Here is an 18,284-nt window from a genome sequence, read left to right on the forward strand (position 1 = left end):
GTAGCTCCGTAGCTGTACAGCCTACAGACTGTAAACTCGTTGTGAGCAGGGAATGTGTCGGTTGTATTGTACTCTCCCAAGTGCTCAGTACAGTGTTCTTCACTCAGTAAGCGCTCAATAAATGATTGATTTTGCATACGAGGGTTAGAGAGTACCCTAGAGATAATAATCACACTCATTCAATCGTATTTATTGAGCATATACTGTGTGCCTGCCTCTGACTGTGAGCCCACTTTTAGACTGTGAGCCCACTGTCGGGTAGGGACTGTATATGTTGCCAATTTGTACTTCCCAAGCGCTTAGTACAGTGCTCTGCACACAGTAAGCGCTCAATAAATACGATTGATTGATTGATTGATTGACAGAAGGAGCCTATGACTGATTTATTACAAAGGGAAGGGGTGATACTCCTTTGTGCTGGATCCTAAAGAAAATACGTGACGGAGAGGGATTTCTGCTGGTTGTCAAAATCCACACAGCCAGGATATCCTATAACATACACCCTTACCTGTAACCCACATTTCTGTATAATAATAATCACAGTGGAATTTGTTACCCCCAGTTTCTGCTCCACACTGGGCTCACAGTTGTAAGGGGGAGGGAGAAAAGGTATTTAATCCCTGTCGGTTCAACCACACCGCCGCTAAAATCCGTCCTTTCCTCTCCACCGAAACGGCAACCACATTAATCCAAGCATTTATCCCATCTCGCCTTGATTACTGTATCAGCCTGCTTGCTCCAGACCGTACTCTGCTCTGCTGTCTGGTTCATTTTTGTGCACAGAGTAAAAGGCTACCAAACAGGACTGCGTGACTAATTGGACGGCCCTCCAGTGGGGCCGAGAACTCAGCATAGGCCCCTCCTGCAGGACATTTTTTACTCATTCGGTGGTATTTATTGAATGCGTGCAGAGCACTGTACTGTTTAGCACTGCATTAAGCTCTTGACAAATATCATGATTATTACTGTGATTATTGTCAATCAATCAATCGTATTTATTGAGCGCTTACTTTGTGCAGAGCACTGTACTAAGCGCTTGGGAAGTACAAGTTGGCAACATATAGAGACAGTCCCTACCCAACAGTGGGCTCAACAAATGCCATCATTATTATTATTATTAAGCGCTTACTATGTGCCAAGCACTATTCTAAGCGCTGGGGGGGATACAAGGTCATCAGGTTGTCCCGCGTGGGGCTCCCAGTCTTCATCCCATTTTTACAGGTGAGGCAACTGAGGCACAGAGAAGTGAAGTGACTTGCCCAAAGTCACCCAGCTGACAATTGGCGGAGTTGGGATTTGAACCCATGACCCTCCGACTCCCAAGCCCCTGCTCTTGCCATTGAGCCACGCTGCTTCTCTACCAACATTGTCAGTATGATTATTAGAAGATAGTCAGGTGGTCCCCTGTGGGGCTCACAGTTAGTCCCCCTTTTACGTTCATTATAATAATAATAATGATGACGTTTGTTAAGCAGCAGCGTGGCTCAGTGGAAAGAGCCCGGGCTTTGGAATCAGAGGTTGTGGGTTCAAATCCCACCCTGCCACTTGTCAGCTGTGTGACTTTGGGCAAGTCACTTAACTTCTCTGTGCCTCAGTTGCCTCACCTGTAAAAATGGGGGTTAAAACTGTGAGCCCCTGTGGGACAACCTGATCCCGTTGTAACCTCCCCAGTGCTTAGAACGGTGCTTGGCACATAGTAAGTGCTTAACAAATATCATCATCATTATTATTATTAATTGCTTACTATGTGCCAAGCATTGTTCTAAGCGCTGGGGAGGATCCTGACTCCGCCGCTTGTCAGCTGTGTGACCTTGGGCAAGTCACTTAACTTCTCTGAGTCTCAGTTCCCTCATCTGGAAAACGGGGATTAAGACTGTGAGCCCCACGTGGGACAACCTGATCACCTTGTATCCCCCCCAGCGCTTAGAACAGTGCTTTGCACATAGTAAGCGCTTAACAAATGCCATTATTATTATTATTATTATAAGGTGATCAGGTTGTCCCACGGGGGGGTGGGGTGGGGGGGCTCACAGTCTTCATCCCCATTTTCCAGATGAGGGAACTGAGGCCCAGAGAAGTGAAGTGACTTGCCCCAAGTCACACAGCTGGGACTGTCGCTAGATGTTGCCAACTTGGACTTCCCAAGCGCTTAGTCCAGTGCGCTGCACACAGTAGGCGCTCAATTAATACAACTGACTCTGACTCTATTTATTTTGCTTGTACATATCTATTTATTTTATTTTGTTAATATGCTTGGTTTTGTTCTCTGTCTCCCCCTTTTAGACTGTGAGCCCACTGTTGGGCAGGGACTGTCTCTAGATGTTGCCAACTTGGACTTCCCAAGCGCTTAGTCCAGCGCTCTGCACACAGTAAGCGCTCAATAAATACGATTGATGATGATGACTGACTGAATGCCCACTGTTGGGTAGGGACTGCCTCTAGATGTTGCCAACCTGGACTTCCCAAGCGCTTAGTCCAGTGCTCTGCACACAGTAAGCGCTCAATAAATACGATTGATGATGATGATGAATGAATGAATTTACGGATGAGGGCAGTGAGTCGGGCAGGGTGAGCCGGCGATGGGGCAGGCGCCGGCCGGAACCGCCCGCGGGCGGCCCCGTTGGCCGGAGGGGCGCGGCGCGCGGGGGACGGGGGGGACGGACGGACACGGGGAAAAGGGGGGACACGGGAAGTGCGCCCCGCCGGACCCCTTTTTCGGTGGCGCCCGCTCCGAGCGGAGCGGAAGGAAAGGGGGGGCCGGGCGCCCACCGGAAGTTCTCCTCACGGGCTCCGCCGGGCCAGGGTGAGGTGAGGTGAGCGGGCCGACCGGCGGGGGGTGTGTGTGTGTGTGTGTGGTGTGTGGTGTGTGGTGTGTGTGGTGTCCCCCCCTCCCCTCCCCTCCCCTCCCCCCGGCCCATTTCGTCCCCCGGCCCCCCGCCCCCCCCCACTGCCCTCCCTCAGCCCCCCCCCCCAAACCGCGCACCCCAACCCCCCTCCTCAGACCCCCCAAACTGCACCACCTAGGGCCCCCCCACCTGAGTCAGACCCCCCAAACCGAGCTCCCTCAGAACCGCTCCCCAGCCCCCCCTCAGCCCCCCAAACTGCACCTTCTGAGCCCCCTCAGCCTCCCAAGACCGCGCACCCCAACCCCCCCGACCCCCAAACGGCGCTTTCTAAGCCCCCTCGGCCCCCCAAACCGCACCTTCTGAGCCCCCTCAGCCCCCCAGCCCCCCCTAAACCGTGTACCCCCACTCCCCTTAGCCCCCAAAACTGCGCTTTCTAAGCCCCCTCGGCCCCCCCAAACTGCACCGTCTGAGTCCCCTCAGCCCCCCAGCCCCCCACCCCCCCAAAACCGCGCACCCCCAAGCCCCCCTCAGCCCTTCAAACTGCGATTTCCAAGCCCCCTCGGGGGGCCCCCCAAACTGCACCTTTTGAGCTCCCTCAGCCCCCCATCCCCAAAACCGTGCACCCCAACCCTCCTCAGACCCCAAAACGTCACCTTCTAGGGCCTCCCCTTAACCCCCCCCCCCAACAGAGGTCCCTCAGACACTGTCCCCCAGCCCCTCTCATCCCCCCCAAACCGCGCTCCCCCTCAGCCCTACAAACTGCTCCCTTTAAGCCCCCTCAGCCCTCCCATCCCCCCCAAACCGCGCACCCCAACCCCTCTCTAGCCCCCTAAACTATGCTTTCTAAGCCCCCTCGGCCCCCCAAACCGCCCCTTCGGAGTCCCCTGAGCCCTCCACCCCCCCAAACCGTACACCCCAACTCCCCTCACACTCCAAACTACGCTTTCTAATCCCCCTCGGCCTCCTAAACTGCACCTTCTCGGGGTCCCCCTTAGCCCCTCCAGCTGCTCTCCCTCAGGACCCCCCAAACAGAGCTCCCTCAGACACACTTCCCAGCCCACCTTATCCCCCCAAACCGCACTCCCCTGGCCCCCTCAGCCTTCTAAGCTGCTCCCTTTAAGCCCCTTCAGTTCCCCGTTCCCCTAAACCGCACAGCGCAACCCCTAGCCCCCCAAGCTGCGCTTTCTAAGCCCCCTCAGCCCCCCAAACTGCACCTTCTAGGGTCCCCCTTAGCCCCCCACTGCTCTCCCTCAGCCCCCCAAAACAGCTCCCCCAGACAGGCTTCCCAGTCCCCCCTTGCCCCCCCCAAACCGCGCTCCCCAGCCCCCCTTATCCCCTCCCAAACCGCGCTCGCACAGCCCCCTCATCCCCCCCAAACTGCTCTCCCTCCGCCTGGTCCCCCCCCCCCACCCAACTCCACTCTCCCGGCCCACTCAGCCGTCCAAACTGCTCCCTTTAGGCCCCCTCAGCTCCCCCATACCCCCAAAACTGCACTCCCCAAGCCCCCTCAGCCCCCCCAAACTGAGCTTTCTAAGCCCCCTCGGCTCCCCAAACTGCACCTTCTGAGCCCCTTCAGTCCCCCCATCTGCCCTCCCTCAGCCCCCCAAAACCACGTTCTAAGCCCCCTCAGCCCCTTCTCCCCAGCCGTGCTCCCTAAGCCCCTCAGCCCCCCCAAACCACTCCTCAAGCCCCCTCACAACCGTGCTTCCCAAGCCCCTTTAGCCTCTCCCCACCCCAAGCCCCATAACCCTCTTTTTTTTCCATATTAATGCTATTTGTTAAGCGCTTATGTGCCAAGCACTGTACTAAGCGCCGAGGTAGATAAAAAACAATCAGATTGGACACAGCCCCCGTTCAACACAAAGTGTCAAGGAGGAGGGTTTAATCCTTGTTTTACAGACGAGGTAACAGAGCCGCAGATAAGTGAAGTGACTTACCCAGGGTCACACAGTTGGCAAGTGGCAGAGCTAGAATTAGAACCCAGGTCCTCTGCCTCTCAGGCGCGGGCTCTTTACTTCCCATCGTTCTCCCATCTTTACTCCCATCTGGAGAAGCAGTGTGGCTCAGTGGAAGGAGCCCGGGCTTGGGAGTCAGAGGTCACGGGTTCTAATCCCGTCTCCGCCACTTGTCAGCCGTGTAACTTTGGGCACGTCACTTCACTGCTCGGTACTTCAGTTACCTCATCTGTAAAATGGGGGTGAAGGCTGCAAGCCCCACGTGGGATGACCTGATGACCTTGTATCTACCCCAGCGCTTAGAACAGTGCTTGGCACATAGTAAGCGCTTAACAAATGCCGTAATTATTATTACCTTTTCCCACTACGGTGCTCCCCAACCCTTTTCTGCCCCTTACCTGTCTGCCATCCCCATAACGCCCCATCTTCCCTTCCTCCCGCTCAGCCCCCGCTCCCAGCCCCTCTCGGGTGCATCCCAGCAGTCGTGCCCGGCGCCCGGGCGCAGAAGGCACGATGTCGACGGGGGCGGATGTGCGGGACATCCTGGAGCTGGGCGGGGAGCTGGAGAGCCCCGGAACCATCAGCAAGAAGGACATCATCAACTCGGACAAGGTAGGGGCCGGCTTCTCAGAAACTTGCCTGTTGTCATCATCATTAATCGTATTTATTGAGCGCTTCCTATGTGCAGAGCACTGTACTAAGTGCTTGGGAAGTACAAATTGGCATAGAGACAGTCCCTACCCAACAGTGGGCTTCCAACAACATCAGCGAGCTCCTTTCATCCCCACCTCAGAGAGAAGCAGCGTGGCCTAGTGGATAGAGCAACGGGCCTGGGAGTAAGAAGGGCCTGGGTTCTAATCCCAACGCTTCCACTTGTCTGCTGTGTGATCTTGGGAAAATCACTTAACTTTTCTGTGCCTCAGTTACTTCATCTGTAAAATAGGGACGTAAGAACGTGAGCCCAACATAGGACAGGGACTGTATCGAACCCAATTTGCTAGTATCCACCCCAGCAGTTAGTACAGTGCCTGGCACGTAGTAAGTGCTTAACAAATACCACAATTATTATCGTCATCATGGGAGGGAGGGAGAGGTAGGAAGACTGGAAGCTCTTTGAGGGCAGGGATCTGCACACAGTAGGCGCGCAATAAGGCTTATTGATTTGAATTACTGTCTACATTTTACAGATGAGGAAACTGAGGCCCAGAAGGGAGAAAAATCTGAGGTTTTGGCGGAGGGGACTGATGGAAACTGATCACGGCCTATTTGCTGGCCATCCTTCCCTGTTGTCTGGGAGGCTCGAGGGCAGGAGCCACGACCGACACTTAGCGAGGACGCTTGGCTCCGGCCGAGTGCGTGTGTTTAGGCAAGGGGGCTGAAGCACCAGGTTTCTGCTCAGGCAACCCCCGTGTTACGGAACCGTTGGCGCGACAAGCACGGACTACCCGGCGCAGGGTGTCCTGTGGGAGAAGATGACAAGCAAAATTAGCAGACCCATCCCTGCCCATTAAGAGCTTGCCGTCTAGAGGATCCTGCGTTTCCCTCTGCTGCCGACCGGCCGGCTGGCCCCTGGGAGGGCTGGGGATTTGCGGCCGGTCAGGGTCTCCTTGGCCCAGCCTCTCCCCGCCTGTCTTCTCCAGCTGACTCCCCTCCCTGCTGTCTCCCCTCTTCCAGAAAAAGTCCAAGAAGTCATCGGAGACGCTGACGTTCAAGAGGCCCGAGGGAATGCACCGGGAAGTCTACGCCCTGCTCTACTCCGACAAAAAGCAAGTGTCCGGCCTGGCCCGGCCCCTGGCTCTGGATCTTGGAGGGGTGGGGGTGGGACTCGGCTCAGGGCCTCGCCTTCTGTCTTCGCCACCGTCCTTCCTCCCCTCGTCCAGTTGCGGTTTCCAGAGCTCCCCTTCCCGAGGGGTGCCCTTCCCCTCACTCGGGCTGGCCTGGCTCGGATCATCCGTGGCCCAGTAGCCCCAGAGAGTGTGGCTTGGGGAAGGTTTAAGTCTTGGTTGAGGATGTGATTGTAAAAAGGCTTTGGAAGTAGGAAGAGTGGTGGTCTGTGTGGGTGTACTAATAATCGTATTAATAATTGTGGTATCTGTTAAACGCTTCCCTACAGCACCTGTATATATGTATATATGTTTGTACATATTTATTACTCTATTTTACTTGTACATATCTATTCTGTTTATTTTATTTTGTTAGTATGGTTTTGTTCTCTGTCTCCCCCTTTTAGACTGTGAGCCCGCTGTTGGGTAGGGACTGTCTCTCTATGTTGCCAACTTGTACTTCCCAAGCGCTTAGTACAGTGCTCTGCACACAGTAAGCGCTCAATAAATACGATTGATTGATTGATTGATTGATTGATTGAAGTCTCCTCCGGGCCCAGCCCGCTCTAAAGCCGAGGGAATCGGTCCCTCCGTCCATCAATCAGTCGTATTGAGTGAGTGCCTCTTTTGTGCAAGAGCACTGCACTGAACACTTGGGAGAGTACCATAGAGGGAGGAGATACGATCCTTGGCCTTAGCTTCCAGTCTCATGGGGGAGACGGAAGCTAAAATAATCCCCTCACCTTCTTCCAGTCCATCGTCCCTCTCCTCGCCCTCTTCCTCCCATGCCAATCCAGTCTCGGGGATCCCTCCTTCCCGGGGTGCTGGATCCTTCTGGGAGCTGCGGAGATGGGCACACCCCAGACCAGACCATCCTGTCCAGGCCCAGGCTTCCCCCTGGGGCCCCGGTGCTGGGTGCCCCCCGTGACATTCCCCCTCCACTCCGCCTTGCCAGGGACGCGCCCCCACTGCTGCCCAGTGACACCACACAGGGCTACCGCACCGTGAAGGCCAAGCTGGGCTCCAAGAAGGTGCGGCCCTGGAAGTGGATGCCCTTCACCAACCCCGCCCGCAAGGATGGCGCCATGTTCTACCACTGGCGGCGAGTGGCCGAGGAGGGCAAGGACTACCCCTTTGCCAGGTTCAATAAGGTGAACGAGGCCAGAGGTTTCCGTCCCTTCCCCTTTTCCCCAACACCCAGGGCAGGCCAGGGCCCTATAACGGGAGCAGCCCCTGCGGGGGGAGGGAGACGAGGCCTCTGCGGTTGGGGCTTCCCTGATCCCAGCTGGGCGGGGCAGTGGGGCAAATCCCAGTATCCCAAAGATGCTCCAGGGACCCAGATCCGGCCTGAAGCCTCGCCGCTCAGACCCAGGGCAGAGATTGCGGGAGGATCCCTGGGAGAAGCTGAAAGCAACTCTGGGAGCGGGGAAGGGGCCTGGGGTGGTTGAATATAGAGAAGAGAAGGGTGAGGGCTCCATCCTTGGTTGCCCCTCTCCCAGATGGGCTGTTGGGGATTATTATATTCCACTTATTACATTCCACTTTTCTGCTGTGTGACTTAATTTCTCTGTGCCTCGGTTACCGCATCTGTAAAATGGGGATTCAGTACCTCTTCTACCTCCTACTCTGACTGTGAGGCCTGTGTGGAACAGGGACTGTCTCCAACCTGAGGACCTTGTATCTACCCCAGTGCTTAGAACAGTGCCTGGCACGTAGTAAGCACTTAATAAATACCATAGGAAAATAAAGTAATGATAATAATAATGGTATCAAGTGCAAGCTGTGTGTCAAGCACTGTTCTGAGTGCTGAGGAAGACAGAGGGTGGTCAGGTGAGGCCCAGCCCCTGTCCCACACAGGCCCCACAGTCAGAGTAGGAGGTAGAACAGGTATTGAATCCCCATTTTACAGATGACGTAACTGAGGCACAGAGAAGTTGAGGGACCTGCCTGAGGTCACCCAGCAGACATGCGGCGGCACCGGGATTAGCACTCGGGTCCTATGCCTCCCGGCCCGCTTAGTGGGAAGAGCCCACCTGTGATGTTGAGGGACGGGTTGGTGAGGCAGGCTTCCACGCCCCCTCAGGCGGTGCAGGTGCCCGTGTACTCGGAGCAGGAGTACCAACTGTACCTGCACGACGACGCCTGGACCAAGGCCGAGACCGACCACCTCTTCGACCTGAGCCGCCGCTTCGACCTGCGCTTTGTCGTCATCCACGACCGCTACGACCACCAGCAGTTCAAGGTGGCCGGGCGGACCTCCGGGGGACGGAGGGAGGGTGTCCGGGGAAGGGGCAGCCCGCTGGAAGCCCGGGAAGTTGAGGGGAAGGTAGGGGGTGAATCATTTAGGCTTCCTCATTTGCTTGGGGAGTCCGGAAGAGCCAAAACCGAGGGAAACCCTGTTTCCCGCTTGGTGCCTCGTTGGGGCATCAGGGGTCTGGGGCTTCTTGGGCTAGGAACCATGGTGGTCTCGGGGGCAAGCCCACCTGGGCAGAGGAGGCCAGGCTTCACTCCCGGCTCAGCTTCAAGAGGATGGAGCCCAGAGGGTGGGAGGTCTAGCTGCCCACCCCTTCACCCCCCTGAGGGGGGCCGACGAGTCTCCCGACGCCGTGGTTGTCCCCGCAGAAGCGTTCGGTGGAGGACCTGAAGGAACGCTACTACCACATCTGTGCCAAGCTGGCCAACGTCCGGGCCGTGCCGGGCACCGACCTCAAGATGCCCGTGTTCGACGCCGGTCACGAGCGGCGCCGCAAAGAACAGCTTGAGCGGCTCTACAACCGCACCCCAGAGCAGGTGAACCCGGGCCGCGGCCTTCCCTTCCTGCTTCCGGCTCCCCCGTCCTGCTCCGGTGGCCCGGGGGCCACCTCCTGTCCTCAGCGGCTCCCTGGCCCTCCGGACCCGCTCTCTGTGGGGCGGGGGCCGGCCGCAGAACCCCCCCCCCCCCCCGTTTCTGGGGTGGAGTCGGGGAGGGGAGTGTGAATGGGAGGGGGCTGGCTGTGGGGACCTGGGAGCTGACTGCATGCTGCCCTCCCTCCCTCCAATCAATGGTATTTATTGAGCACTTACTATTCATTCAATCGTATTTATTGAGCACTTACTGTGTGCAGAGCGCTGTACTAAGTGCTTGGGAAGTACCAGTCGGCACTTACTTTGTGCACAGCACTGCTCATTGTGGGCCAGGAGCGTGTCTGGTCTAGTTCAGTGCTCTGCACATAGCAAGTGCTCCATAAACACCATGGATTGATTGTACTAAGCGCATGGGAGAGTATGATACAAAAGAGTAGGTCTAGATAATCCCTGCCCACAAGGAGCTTAAGAACTAGAGGCAGGGGATGGACACCTGAAGTACCTCTCTCATCACATAGCTCCCCTTTATTCCCTTTTTCATCTAAGTCCCTTTTCACTCCACCCTAATTACATCCGCAACCACACACCCTCTTCCTCCCTCACTCCCCTCTTGGCTGAGCAGAGGGCAGTAACAGACAGCCTGCCACTGAGTGACCACGGAACACTTTATATTCACCCCATCCTCAGCCCCACAGCACTTCCACATCTCCGTTTTTGATTTTATACTCATGTCTATCTCCCTGCCTAGCCTGGAAGCTTCTTGTGGGCAGGATACATGTCTGCCAACTCCATTGTACTCTCCCAACCACTTAGTACAGTGCTTTGCAGGCAGTAAGTGCTCAATAAATACCATTGAGTGATTGACAGACATTAAAATAAAATACAGAAGGGTATGTATTCCAGTGCTTAGAACAGTGCTTTGCACATAGTAAGCGCTTGATAAATGCCATTATTATTATTATTGTGTATGTAAGTGCTGACAGGGGTGACTATCAGAGGGCTTAAGGGGAAAAGTCCTGAATGCATAAGTGACGCAGAAGGGACGAGTAAGACTCAGAAGTTGAGGATTTAGTCCAGGAAGGCTTCTTGGAGATGTGATTTCGGTAGGGCTTTGAAGATGGGCAGACTGTCAGGTAGGAAGTTCCAAGCCAGAACGCGAGGACAAGTGGTCGGCGGCGAGATAGACGAGATGGAAGTGGGTTGGTGAAGGAGTGAAGTGTGTGGGATGGGTTGTAGTAGATTGGCAAGGTAGGAAAGAGTGAGAGCTGATTGAGTGCTTCAAAGCCAGTGGTAAGGAGTTACTGTTCGATGCAGGGATGGATAGACGACTGTTGGAGGTTTTTGCAGAGAAGGGAAACCTGGACTGAGTGGGGTTTTTTTGTTGTTGTTTAATAAAAATGATCCAGGAAGCAGAGTAAATTATGGACTGGAGAAGGAGAGGCAGGGAGGTCAGCGAGGAGGCCGGTAGGTCAGGGTAGGTTTTGCCAAGTGTTTGGATCAGCGCAGCAGCAGTTTGGAGGTGGAGAGCGCTTAGTACAGTGCTCTGCACACAGTAAGCGCTCAATAAATACGACTGAATGAATGAATGGAGAGGTAGGGGTGGATCTTAGAGCTATTCATTCAATCATAGTTATTGAGCGCTTACTGTGTGCAGAGCACTGTACTAAGTGCTTGGGAAGTACAAGTTGGCAACATATAGAGACGGTCCCTACCCAACAGTGGGCTCACAGTCTAGAGGGGGGAGACAGAGAACAAAACAAAAAATATTAACAAAATAAAATAAATAGAATAAATATGTACAAATAAAATAAATAGAGTAATATTGAGAAGGCAGAACCGGTGGGATTTGGTGACAGCCTGAATATGTAGGCTGAATGGGAGCGGTGCGTCATTCATTTAATCGTATTTATTGAGCGCTTACTGTGTGCAGAGCACTATACTAAGTGCTTGGGAAGTACAAGTTGGCAACATGTAGAGACGGTCCCTACCCAACAGTGGGCTCACAGTCTAGAAGTGGAAGACAGAGAACAAAACAAAAAATATTAACAAAATAAAATAGAGTAAATATGTACAAATTAAATAAATAAATAGAGTAATATTGAGAAAGCAGAACCAGTGGGATTTGGTAACAAGCCTGAATATGTAGGCTGAATGGGAGCGGTGCGTCATTCATTCAATCGGATTTACTGAGCACTTACTGTGTGCAGAGCACTGAACTAAGCGCTTGGGAAGTACAAGTTGGCAACATATAGAGACAGCCCCTACCCAACAGTGGGCTCACAGTCTAGAAGGGGGGGACAGAGAACCAAACAAAATATATTAACAAAATAAAATACGTAGAGTAAATATGTACAAATAAAATAAATAGAGTAATATTGAGAAGGCAGAACCGGCGGGATTTGGTGACAGCCTGAATATGTGGGCTGAATGGGAGTGGTGCGTCATTCATTCAGTCGTATTTATTGAGCGCTTACTGTGTGCAGAGCACTGTACTAAGCGCTTGGGAAGTCCAAGTTGGCAACATAGAGAGACAGTCCCTACCCAACAGTGGGCTCACAGTCTAGAAGGGGGAGACAGAGAACAAAACAAAAAATATTAACAAAATAAAATAAATAGAATAAATATGTACAAATAAAATAAATAAATAGAGTAATATTGAGAAGGCAGAACCGGCGGGATTTGGTGACAGCCTGAATACGTAGGCTGAATGGGAGTCGTGAGTCATTCATTGTCGTACTTATTGAGCGCTTACTGTGTGCAGAGCACTGTACTAAGCGCTTGGGAAGTCCAAGTTGGCAACATATAGAGATGGTCCCTATCATCATCATCAATCGTATTTATTGAGCGCTTACTATGTGCAGAGCACTGTACTAAGCGCTTGGGAAGTACAAATTGCCAACATATAGAGACAGTCCCTACCCAACAGTGGGCACGAGTCGAGGATAACGCTAATGTGTCGGGCTCGTGAGGCAGGGGAGGGGGGTGGAGGCCGTCTCTGGCAATAATAATGATAATAATGGTGGCATTTGTTAAGCGCTTACTCCGTGCAAAGCACTGTTCTAAGCGCTGGGTATGGGAAAGTGAGGGGGACGCCAGGACTTGGGTGGGCGGGTGAGGAGTGGGGACTTCAGCACGGTGAGCTTGAGGTGGCGGTGACGCTTCCAGGGCAGAGCCGTGGGCACCGGGCAGGGGCCGGGGGTAGCGCCCTCGGTTTGGAGGGGGAGCCGGGTGGAAGGGGCAAAGGGGGCTTGGGGTGGGGGGCTTGGAGGGCTTCCCGGCGGTGAGCGAGGAGGGCTTCCCGGGGGCGAGCGTCGTCCAGCAGGGGGCGCTGGGGTCCCGGGGCCGGGCTCTGAGCGGCCCCGGTGCCTGTGGCGGGTCCGGCAGGTGGCAGAAGAAGAGTACCTCATCCAGGAGCTGCGCAAGATCGAGGCGCGCAAGAAGGAGCGCGAGAAGCGCACGCAGGACCTGCAGAAGCTCATCACGGCGGCGGACACCACCACCGAGCAGCGGCGCACCGAGCGCAAGGCCCCCAAGAAGAAGCTGCCCCAGAAGAAGGAGACGGAGAAGCCGGTGAGGGCCCCGGGGCGAGGCGGGCGGCGGGCAGTGCCCCGTCCGGGGACCCGGGGTCCGGTGGCGTCGGCCCCGCCCGGAGCCTGGCTTCCCACCGGACCACTCGACGGGGCGGGGATTCGGGGGAGCTCGGGGACGCCACAAGGCTGAATGGGAGCGGTTAGTCATTCATTCAGTCGTATTTATTGAGCGCTTACTGTGTGCAGAGCACTGTACTAAGCGCTTGGGAAGCCCAAGTTGGCAACATATAGAGACGGCCCCTACCCAACAGCGGGCTCGAGTCGATGATAGCGCTAATGTGTCGGGCTCCCCTCCCCGCCACAGACGCCTGAGCCGCCAATGAGTCCATTAGGAGCCAGTTACCAACCCGAGCGCAGGCGGTTCCTTTTCCCCCTTTTTTTCTAAATTGCATTTTAACTGAGGTTTTTAAGTCGGGAGCCGCGACCGCGCTGGGGCGACAAAGGAGATAGTTTGCCGAGGAGGCAGTTGAGGTTGAAGGCCTCCCCCGCCCCAGCCCCCCAACGCGACCCGACTCCCGGGGAGATCGATTGCACCTCGGCAAGATGCCGGAGACCCAGCCCATGGGCTGGGGGGGGGGTGACGGGAGGAGGGGGGAGAGGAGGCGCGGCAGAAGGCTGGCGCTGCCCCCCGACCCGGCCCCCGATGTCAAGAGGGAGCCCGGCCTCAAGCCGAGCCTGACCTGCGGCGTCTGCCCTTTTGTAGGATTCCTGCTCCCGGGATGCCTTGCGAGTGAGGGAACTCTGCACCGTGGGACCTGTAGTTCCGGAGGCTTGGGCCCTGGATCTGTTTGTTATGCCATGAGGGCGAGGGGCACCCAAGGTGCCTGGAGGCTAGGTTGCCCGGTCCCCAACACAGTACAGACCCCCGGGGGCCACCCCTGGTCCGTCTGCCCCGCCGTTCTCTTCAGCCGTCAAGTACCTTTCCCCGTTTTCCGAGCCAGAGGGGTGGGGCGTTGGAGAGGGGGTCCTCAAAAGGTTCTGGGGGACCTCGGGCTGGGTTCCAGGCACCAGCCGGCGGGGCTGGGGGCTGCAGAGTGGACTGTGGTCCCTCTCGGGGCCGACGGCCGTCGGCCACCGTCCCCCTCTTGAATGGTGTGACTCGTTCTCCCCAGGCTGTTCCCGAGACGGCCGGCATCAAGTTTCCTGACTTCAAGTCCGCGGGCGTCACACTGCGCAGCCAGAGGGTATGTGTATCCCCGCCCCCACCCGACCAGAGTTCTGTGATAGGTGGGGAGGGGGACGCTTGGGCCCTGGCAGCACCTGCTGGTACCAGGAAGCCCCCCAGGGTGGGGTGCTGCCCCATCCAGGGCTGGGCTGGGTTTGGGTTTAGCTGTGACTGGGCTGCGAGTGAGCCTGCCCGGCCTACGGACCCCTCCCCCAACCGCCCCTCGACTGAATGGGGGGCTGCTGTTGGTGGGGGGGGGGGGGGGATACTGGACCTGTCTCCTGCCCCTGCTTCCCTCTGTCCCTGTCCCTTTTACCCCCACACTCCCTCCCAGAGGTCAGGACTTGCCAAGAGGCTGGCATGGTGGGGAAATGGAGGCCAGGACTGTTGCTGACTGCCCCAGAATCGTCACCCGAGGGGAGCGGGAACCCGAGACTGGTCTGGGGCCACAGCGGGAGGCGAAGAAGGGTTAGACGAAGTAAGGTTAGGAGACCTGAGCGCAGGGGGCTGGGTAGGGGCCTGGGAGGAGCAAGAGTCTGGCAGCCCTGCCTGGTGACAACAGCCCTCCCGTGGGAGCAGCGTGGTGTGTATGTGTGAGTGTGCCCACCTGTGTGTGTGTGTGTGTGGGGGGGGGGGGGTCAGGTGCAGCCCGTCCCAGGCTCAGGAAAGGCGGCCCCCATCCCACCCTCCCCTCCCAGTAGCGGCGCAGGGCCGGGGTCTGCCACTGCTGTGACGAGCCGGCCGCTTAATTACCGGGGGCAATTAATAATTTATCCGTTCGGGATCGATGGCCGGCCAAGGTGTCTGGGCGCAAGAAGCCGAGGGCTCGGCACGTCCTCACGGGGGGCGGCGGCCGCCCCTTCCAGGTCCCTGTCGGTGGAGCGAGGACTGGGCCGGCCCTGGGGGCTGCTGGCTCTCTTTGGTCCAGGCCTCTGGGTGCAGCAGTGTTACTGTTACCGCGGTAACACCCCCCCTCCCCAGGGAGAGGGTGGGCAGGGCCAGCTCAGAACTGCAGCCCCCGCAGGCTTCAACCCCGGGACAATCGATGGATCGATCGACAGTGCTAAGCGTGGAGAGCCCCGTCCCAAGCGCTCGGGGGAGTCCAGTGGTTCATAGTTCCCATCCCTGCCCTTCATCATCAATCGTATTTATTGAGCGCTTACTATGTGCAGAGCACTGTACTAAGCGCCCTTGAGGAGCTTAGACTGTAGCTGGGGAAGGCAGGCCCAAAATCATTGCCAAAAGGAAGAAAATGAGAAGGGGAAGCTGGTACTGTGGATGAGTGAAGTCCTTAAATGGGAGGGTCTGTGAGCCAGTGGAGAGAAGAGAAGTTATTTGGAAGGCCTCCTGGATGAGGTGGGATTTGGAGATGAGAGTGCGGCCTGGTGGATTTGAAGCAGGGAAGAAAGGGGTATTCCGAAGTCGGAAGCGAGAGATGAATGAGATCCAGTGAGTGGGTTAGGAGTGGGAGTGCCAGCTGAGATGCAGTGGGAGATGGGCTATGTAGGAGTCAGAGAGCTGATTGGGGGCCTTAGAGGTAAAGGGAATTTCTGGTCGAGGCGGAGATGCCCGGACAACCAGCGGAGGTTTCTGGGCAGTGCGGAGATGTGCGCAGAACGGTCTTGTAGAGAAGCGATCTGGACAGTGGTGTGAAGGGAGAGGTTGGACGTAGGGAGACACCGGGGAGGAGATTGATGCCCGAATCAGATAGGGGTTTGGCGAGTAGATGGAGGGGAAGGGAAAAGGTTGGGGTGGTAAGGAAGATGAGTGTGGTGTCCGGGGTAGGAAGGGCTGACTTGGGGCCTCTGTTTTTTGTGTGTTTTCTTCTATCCCCTTTTCTGTCCTCCATCTTCCTTGCTCTCTGGGTCCCCAGGCGTGGCTGTGGCCGCGGGGGACCCCAAGGGAGCTCCCCCGGACCTCATTCTCGGTGGTGGGGGCCGCCCGGGCCAATGGAGAGCAGAGCCAGGGTGCCCGGGGTGGGAGGGAGGGGAGGCGGGCAGGGCGGGAGGGGAAACCAGCTCCCACGGCACGGAGGGCCGCGGGGGGTGCGGTGGGAGGGGTGAGTAATAGACTTCTCATTTAGTTTTAATACATTTTGCATAGAGAGCAATCAACCTTCATCAGTCTTAAAGACGAATTGGCTTAGCCAGCTAAATTTTAAAGATATTAGTCTGACAGCAGCCACATAAATCATAACATTTTCTTAATGATGGTAAAATTAAAATATACTCGGGTCTTCCCAGTCCATCGGAGGCAGGAGGCAAAAAGTGTAAAGGGAAGCTTGAGCGGGAAGATGGATTGGCGGTTTGGGGCGGGGAGGGGGGTGAGGACTGGTGGGGGGGATCGGCTCCAGAGCGGGTCCAGGGGAGGCCAGCTGGGCCGGGATGGGCCCTACCTGTGGTGGATGGGCGGGTGGCTTGGCTGTGTATTATCGGGGCCCAGAGCCGGGATTTGTCAGGGAGAATCGGGAGGTCGGGATGTTTCGCCGGCTCGGTGCCACCTCTCTGTCCACCCGTCCGTCTGCCCGGGTGTCTCCGGCCCAGGCCCGCTCCCGCACAGAGCCCCTGCTCTCGGCTCATCCTGCCTCTGTCCTCTGCTCTGTTGGTCTTTACTCCTCCCGCTCCCCGCGTGTGGACTTGCCCCTCTGCCCCCTTCCCTGCCCGGCCCTGTGAACAGCCGAGCGGCTTTGCCTTTCGAGCCGGGCGGGGAGGCTGACCGGGAGCGGTCCGTGTTGCAGATGAAGCTGCCCAGCTCGGTGGGACAGAAGAAGATTAAAGCCCTGGAGCAGATGCTGCTGGAGCTGGGAGTGGGTGAGTGCCCGGGGCAGGGGCTCGGGGAGGCCGGAGGGGTCCGGAGAGACGCCCTGCGCCCACTTTTATAGGCCGGGCCGCGTGGGACAAGAGGGCAGGGGAGAGGCGGGGACGTGGAGCTGTGGGGAATCACGGTGTGGGGTTCAGGGGGCACGTCCTGCGGCTACAGGTCTGCTCCAGCCCCGGGGTCCGGGAGGCCGACGCCCCTCCTTCCCCCCCCAAAACTCTAACCTCCGCTGCCGCCCCCCGCCCAGACCTGAGCCCGATGCCGACGGAGGAGCTGGTGCAGATGTTCAACGAGCTGCGTAGCGACCTGGTGCTGCTGTACGAGCTGAAGCAGGCCTGCTCCAACTGCGAGTACGAGCTCCAGATGCTGCGGCACAGGCACGAAGCCCTGGCCCGGGCTGGGGGCCTCGTGGGACCCCCCAGCGCCGAGCCCCCCGCTGCCGAAGGAACCCCGGGGCCCGAGCAGGCCCGGCCGGACGGCAGGGACGCCGGCGTGGACGTGGTGGGAGCCCCTCTCACCCCCAACTCGGTCAGTGCCTGGGGTCGGGGAGGGGGAGAAGGCAGGCGGGCACGGGCGCTCGGTGCTAGGGGACCCCCTGACCCCTGGGGTGACACCTCAGGGCGAGCGCTCCTCGGGACTTGGGCCTGGAAGATGAGGCGCAACCCGGGGTGGCGCCCGGACCCGGAACTCACCGTTTGTGTTTCTCTGTGTCTCCCGCCACCCCGCACCTCGTGTAGAGGAAGCGACGGGAATCGGCCTCCAGCTCGTCCTCCGTCAAGAAGGTGAAGAAGCCGTGAGCCCCGCGGCCCGGAGCCCAGGACTGTGCCAGGGAGGGACGGGGCCGGTGTGGGCCTCTGCCGGGTGAGGCCCTGCCCCCGTGGGCATGGAGGGGCCGGGCGGAGGGCTGGGACCCGTGAGCCCGGGTGTAAATAGAACTGCTCTTCCTGTCGCCACGTGAGCCTCTTGTGCTGCACTGGGTTGGGGGGGACCCCCACCCCCTTTTCCCGTTCCACCCGGGGCCGCCGGGGAGATTAGCTCCGATGCGTCCGACCGGACTCCGTCTCCCCCAGGGTTGGCAAACTGCCCCCACCCCCCCCCCCACTCACCTCCTTTCCTGACTCTCCCTGCACCTGCCCCAAGCCCACCCTCCTTCCCTCCCTCCCTCCCCCACCCCACTGGCTGACCAGACAGGGACATAGAGGCGGCGCTCCTTCCCCAGACTTTATTTGTGTGGCACATGTACA

General features: G+C 57.4%; 1 protein-coding gene across 3 annotated transcripts; it reads left to right on the forward strand.

Moving 5' to 3' along the window:
• Nucleotides 1-2,750: 2,750 nt before the first annotated feature.
• Nucleotides 2,751-17,993, forward strand: DMAP1 (DNA methyltransferase 1 associated protein 1). Of its 3 annotated transcripts, none has more exons than XM_038760278.1 (12): nt 2,751-2,813; nt 5,247-5,413; nt 6,476-6,567; nt 7,580-7,775; nt 8,708-8,866; nt 9,247-9,414; nt 12,853-13,038; nt 13,762-13,788; nt 14,171-14,242; nt 16,961-17,033; nt 17,288-17,568; nt 17,778-17,993. In XM_038760278.1, the coding sequence occupies exons 2-12, from the start codon at nt 5,315-5,317 to the stop codon at nt 17,835-17,837; spliced, it is 1,413 nt and encodes a 470-aa protein (XP_038616206.1). In that variant the 5' UTR covers nt 2,751-2,813; nt 5,247-5,314; the 3' UTR covers nt 17,838-17,993. The 3 variants fall into 3 exon arrangements, with proteins under 3 accessions (XP_038616206.1, XP_038616208.1, XP_038616207.1); XM_038760279.1 differs by having other exon boundaries at nt 2,780-2,808; XM_038760280.1 differs by lacking the exon at nt 13,762-13,788.
• The last annotated feature ends 291 nt before the right edge of the window (nt 17,994-18,284 follow it).

Source organism: Tachyglossus aculeatus, chromosome 18, assembly GCF_015852505.1.
Source record: "Tachyglossus aculeatus isolate mTacAcu1 chromosome 18, mTacAcu1.pri, whole genome shotgun sequence".
In the NCBI taxonomy this organism is placed as follows: domain Eukaryota; kingdom Metazoa; phylum Chordata; class Mammalia; order Monotremata; family Tachyglossidae; genus Tachyglossus; species Tachyglossus aculeatus.

Coding starts and splice junctions, on each gene's coding strand:
- DMAP1 (XM_038760278.1), top strand. CDS start 5,315: ATGTCGACGGGGGCGGATGTGCGGGACATCCTGGAGCTGGGCGGGGAG. Junction 14,243..16,960: donor TCACACTGCGCAGCCAGAGG/GTATGTGTATCC, acceptor TCCGTGTTGCAG/ATGAAGCTGCCCAGCTCGGT. Junction 17,569..17,777: donor CCCCTCTCACCCCCAACTCG/GTCAGTGCCTGG, acceptor CACCTCGTGTAG/AGGAAGCGACGGGAATCGGC.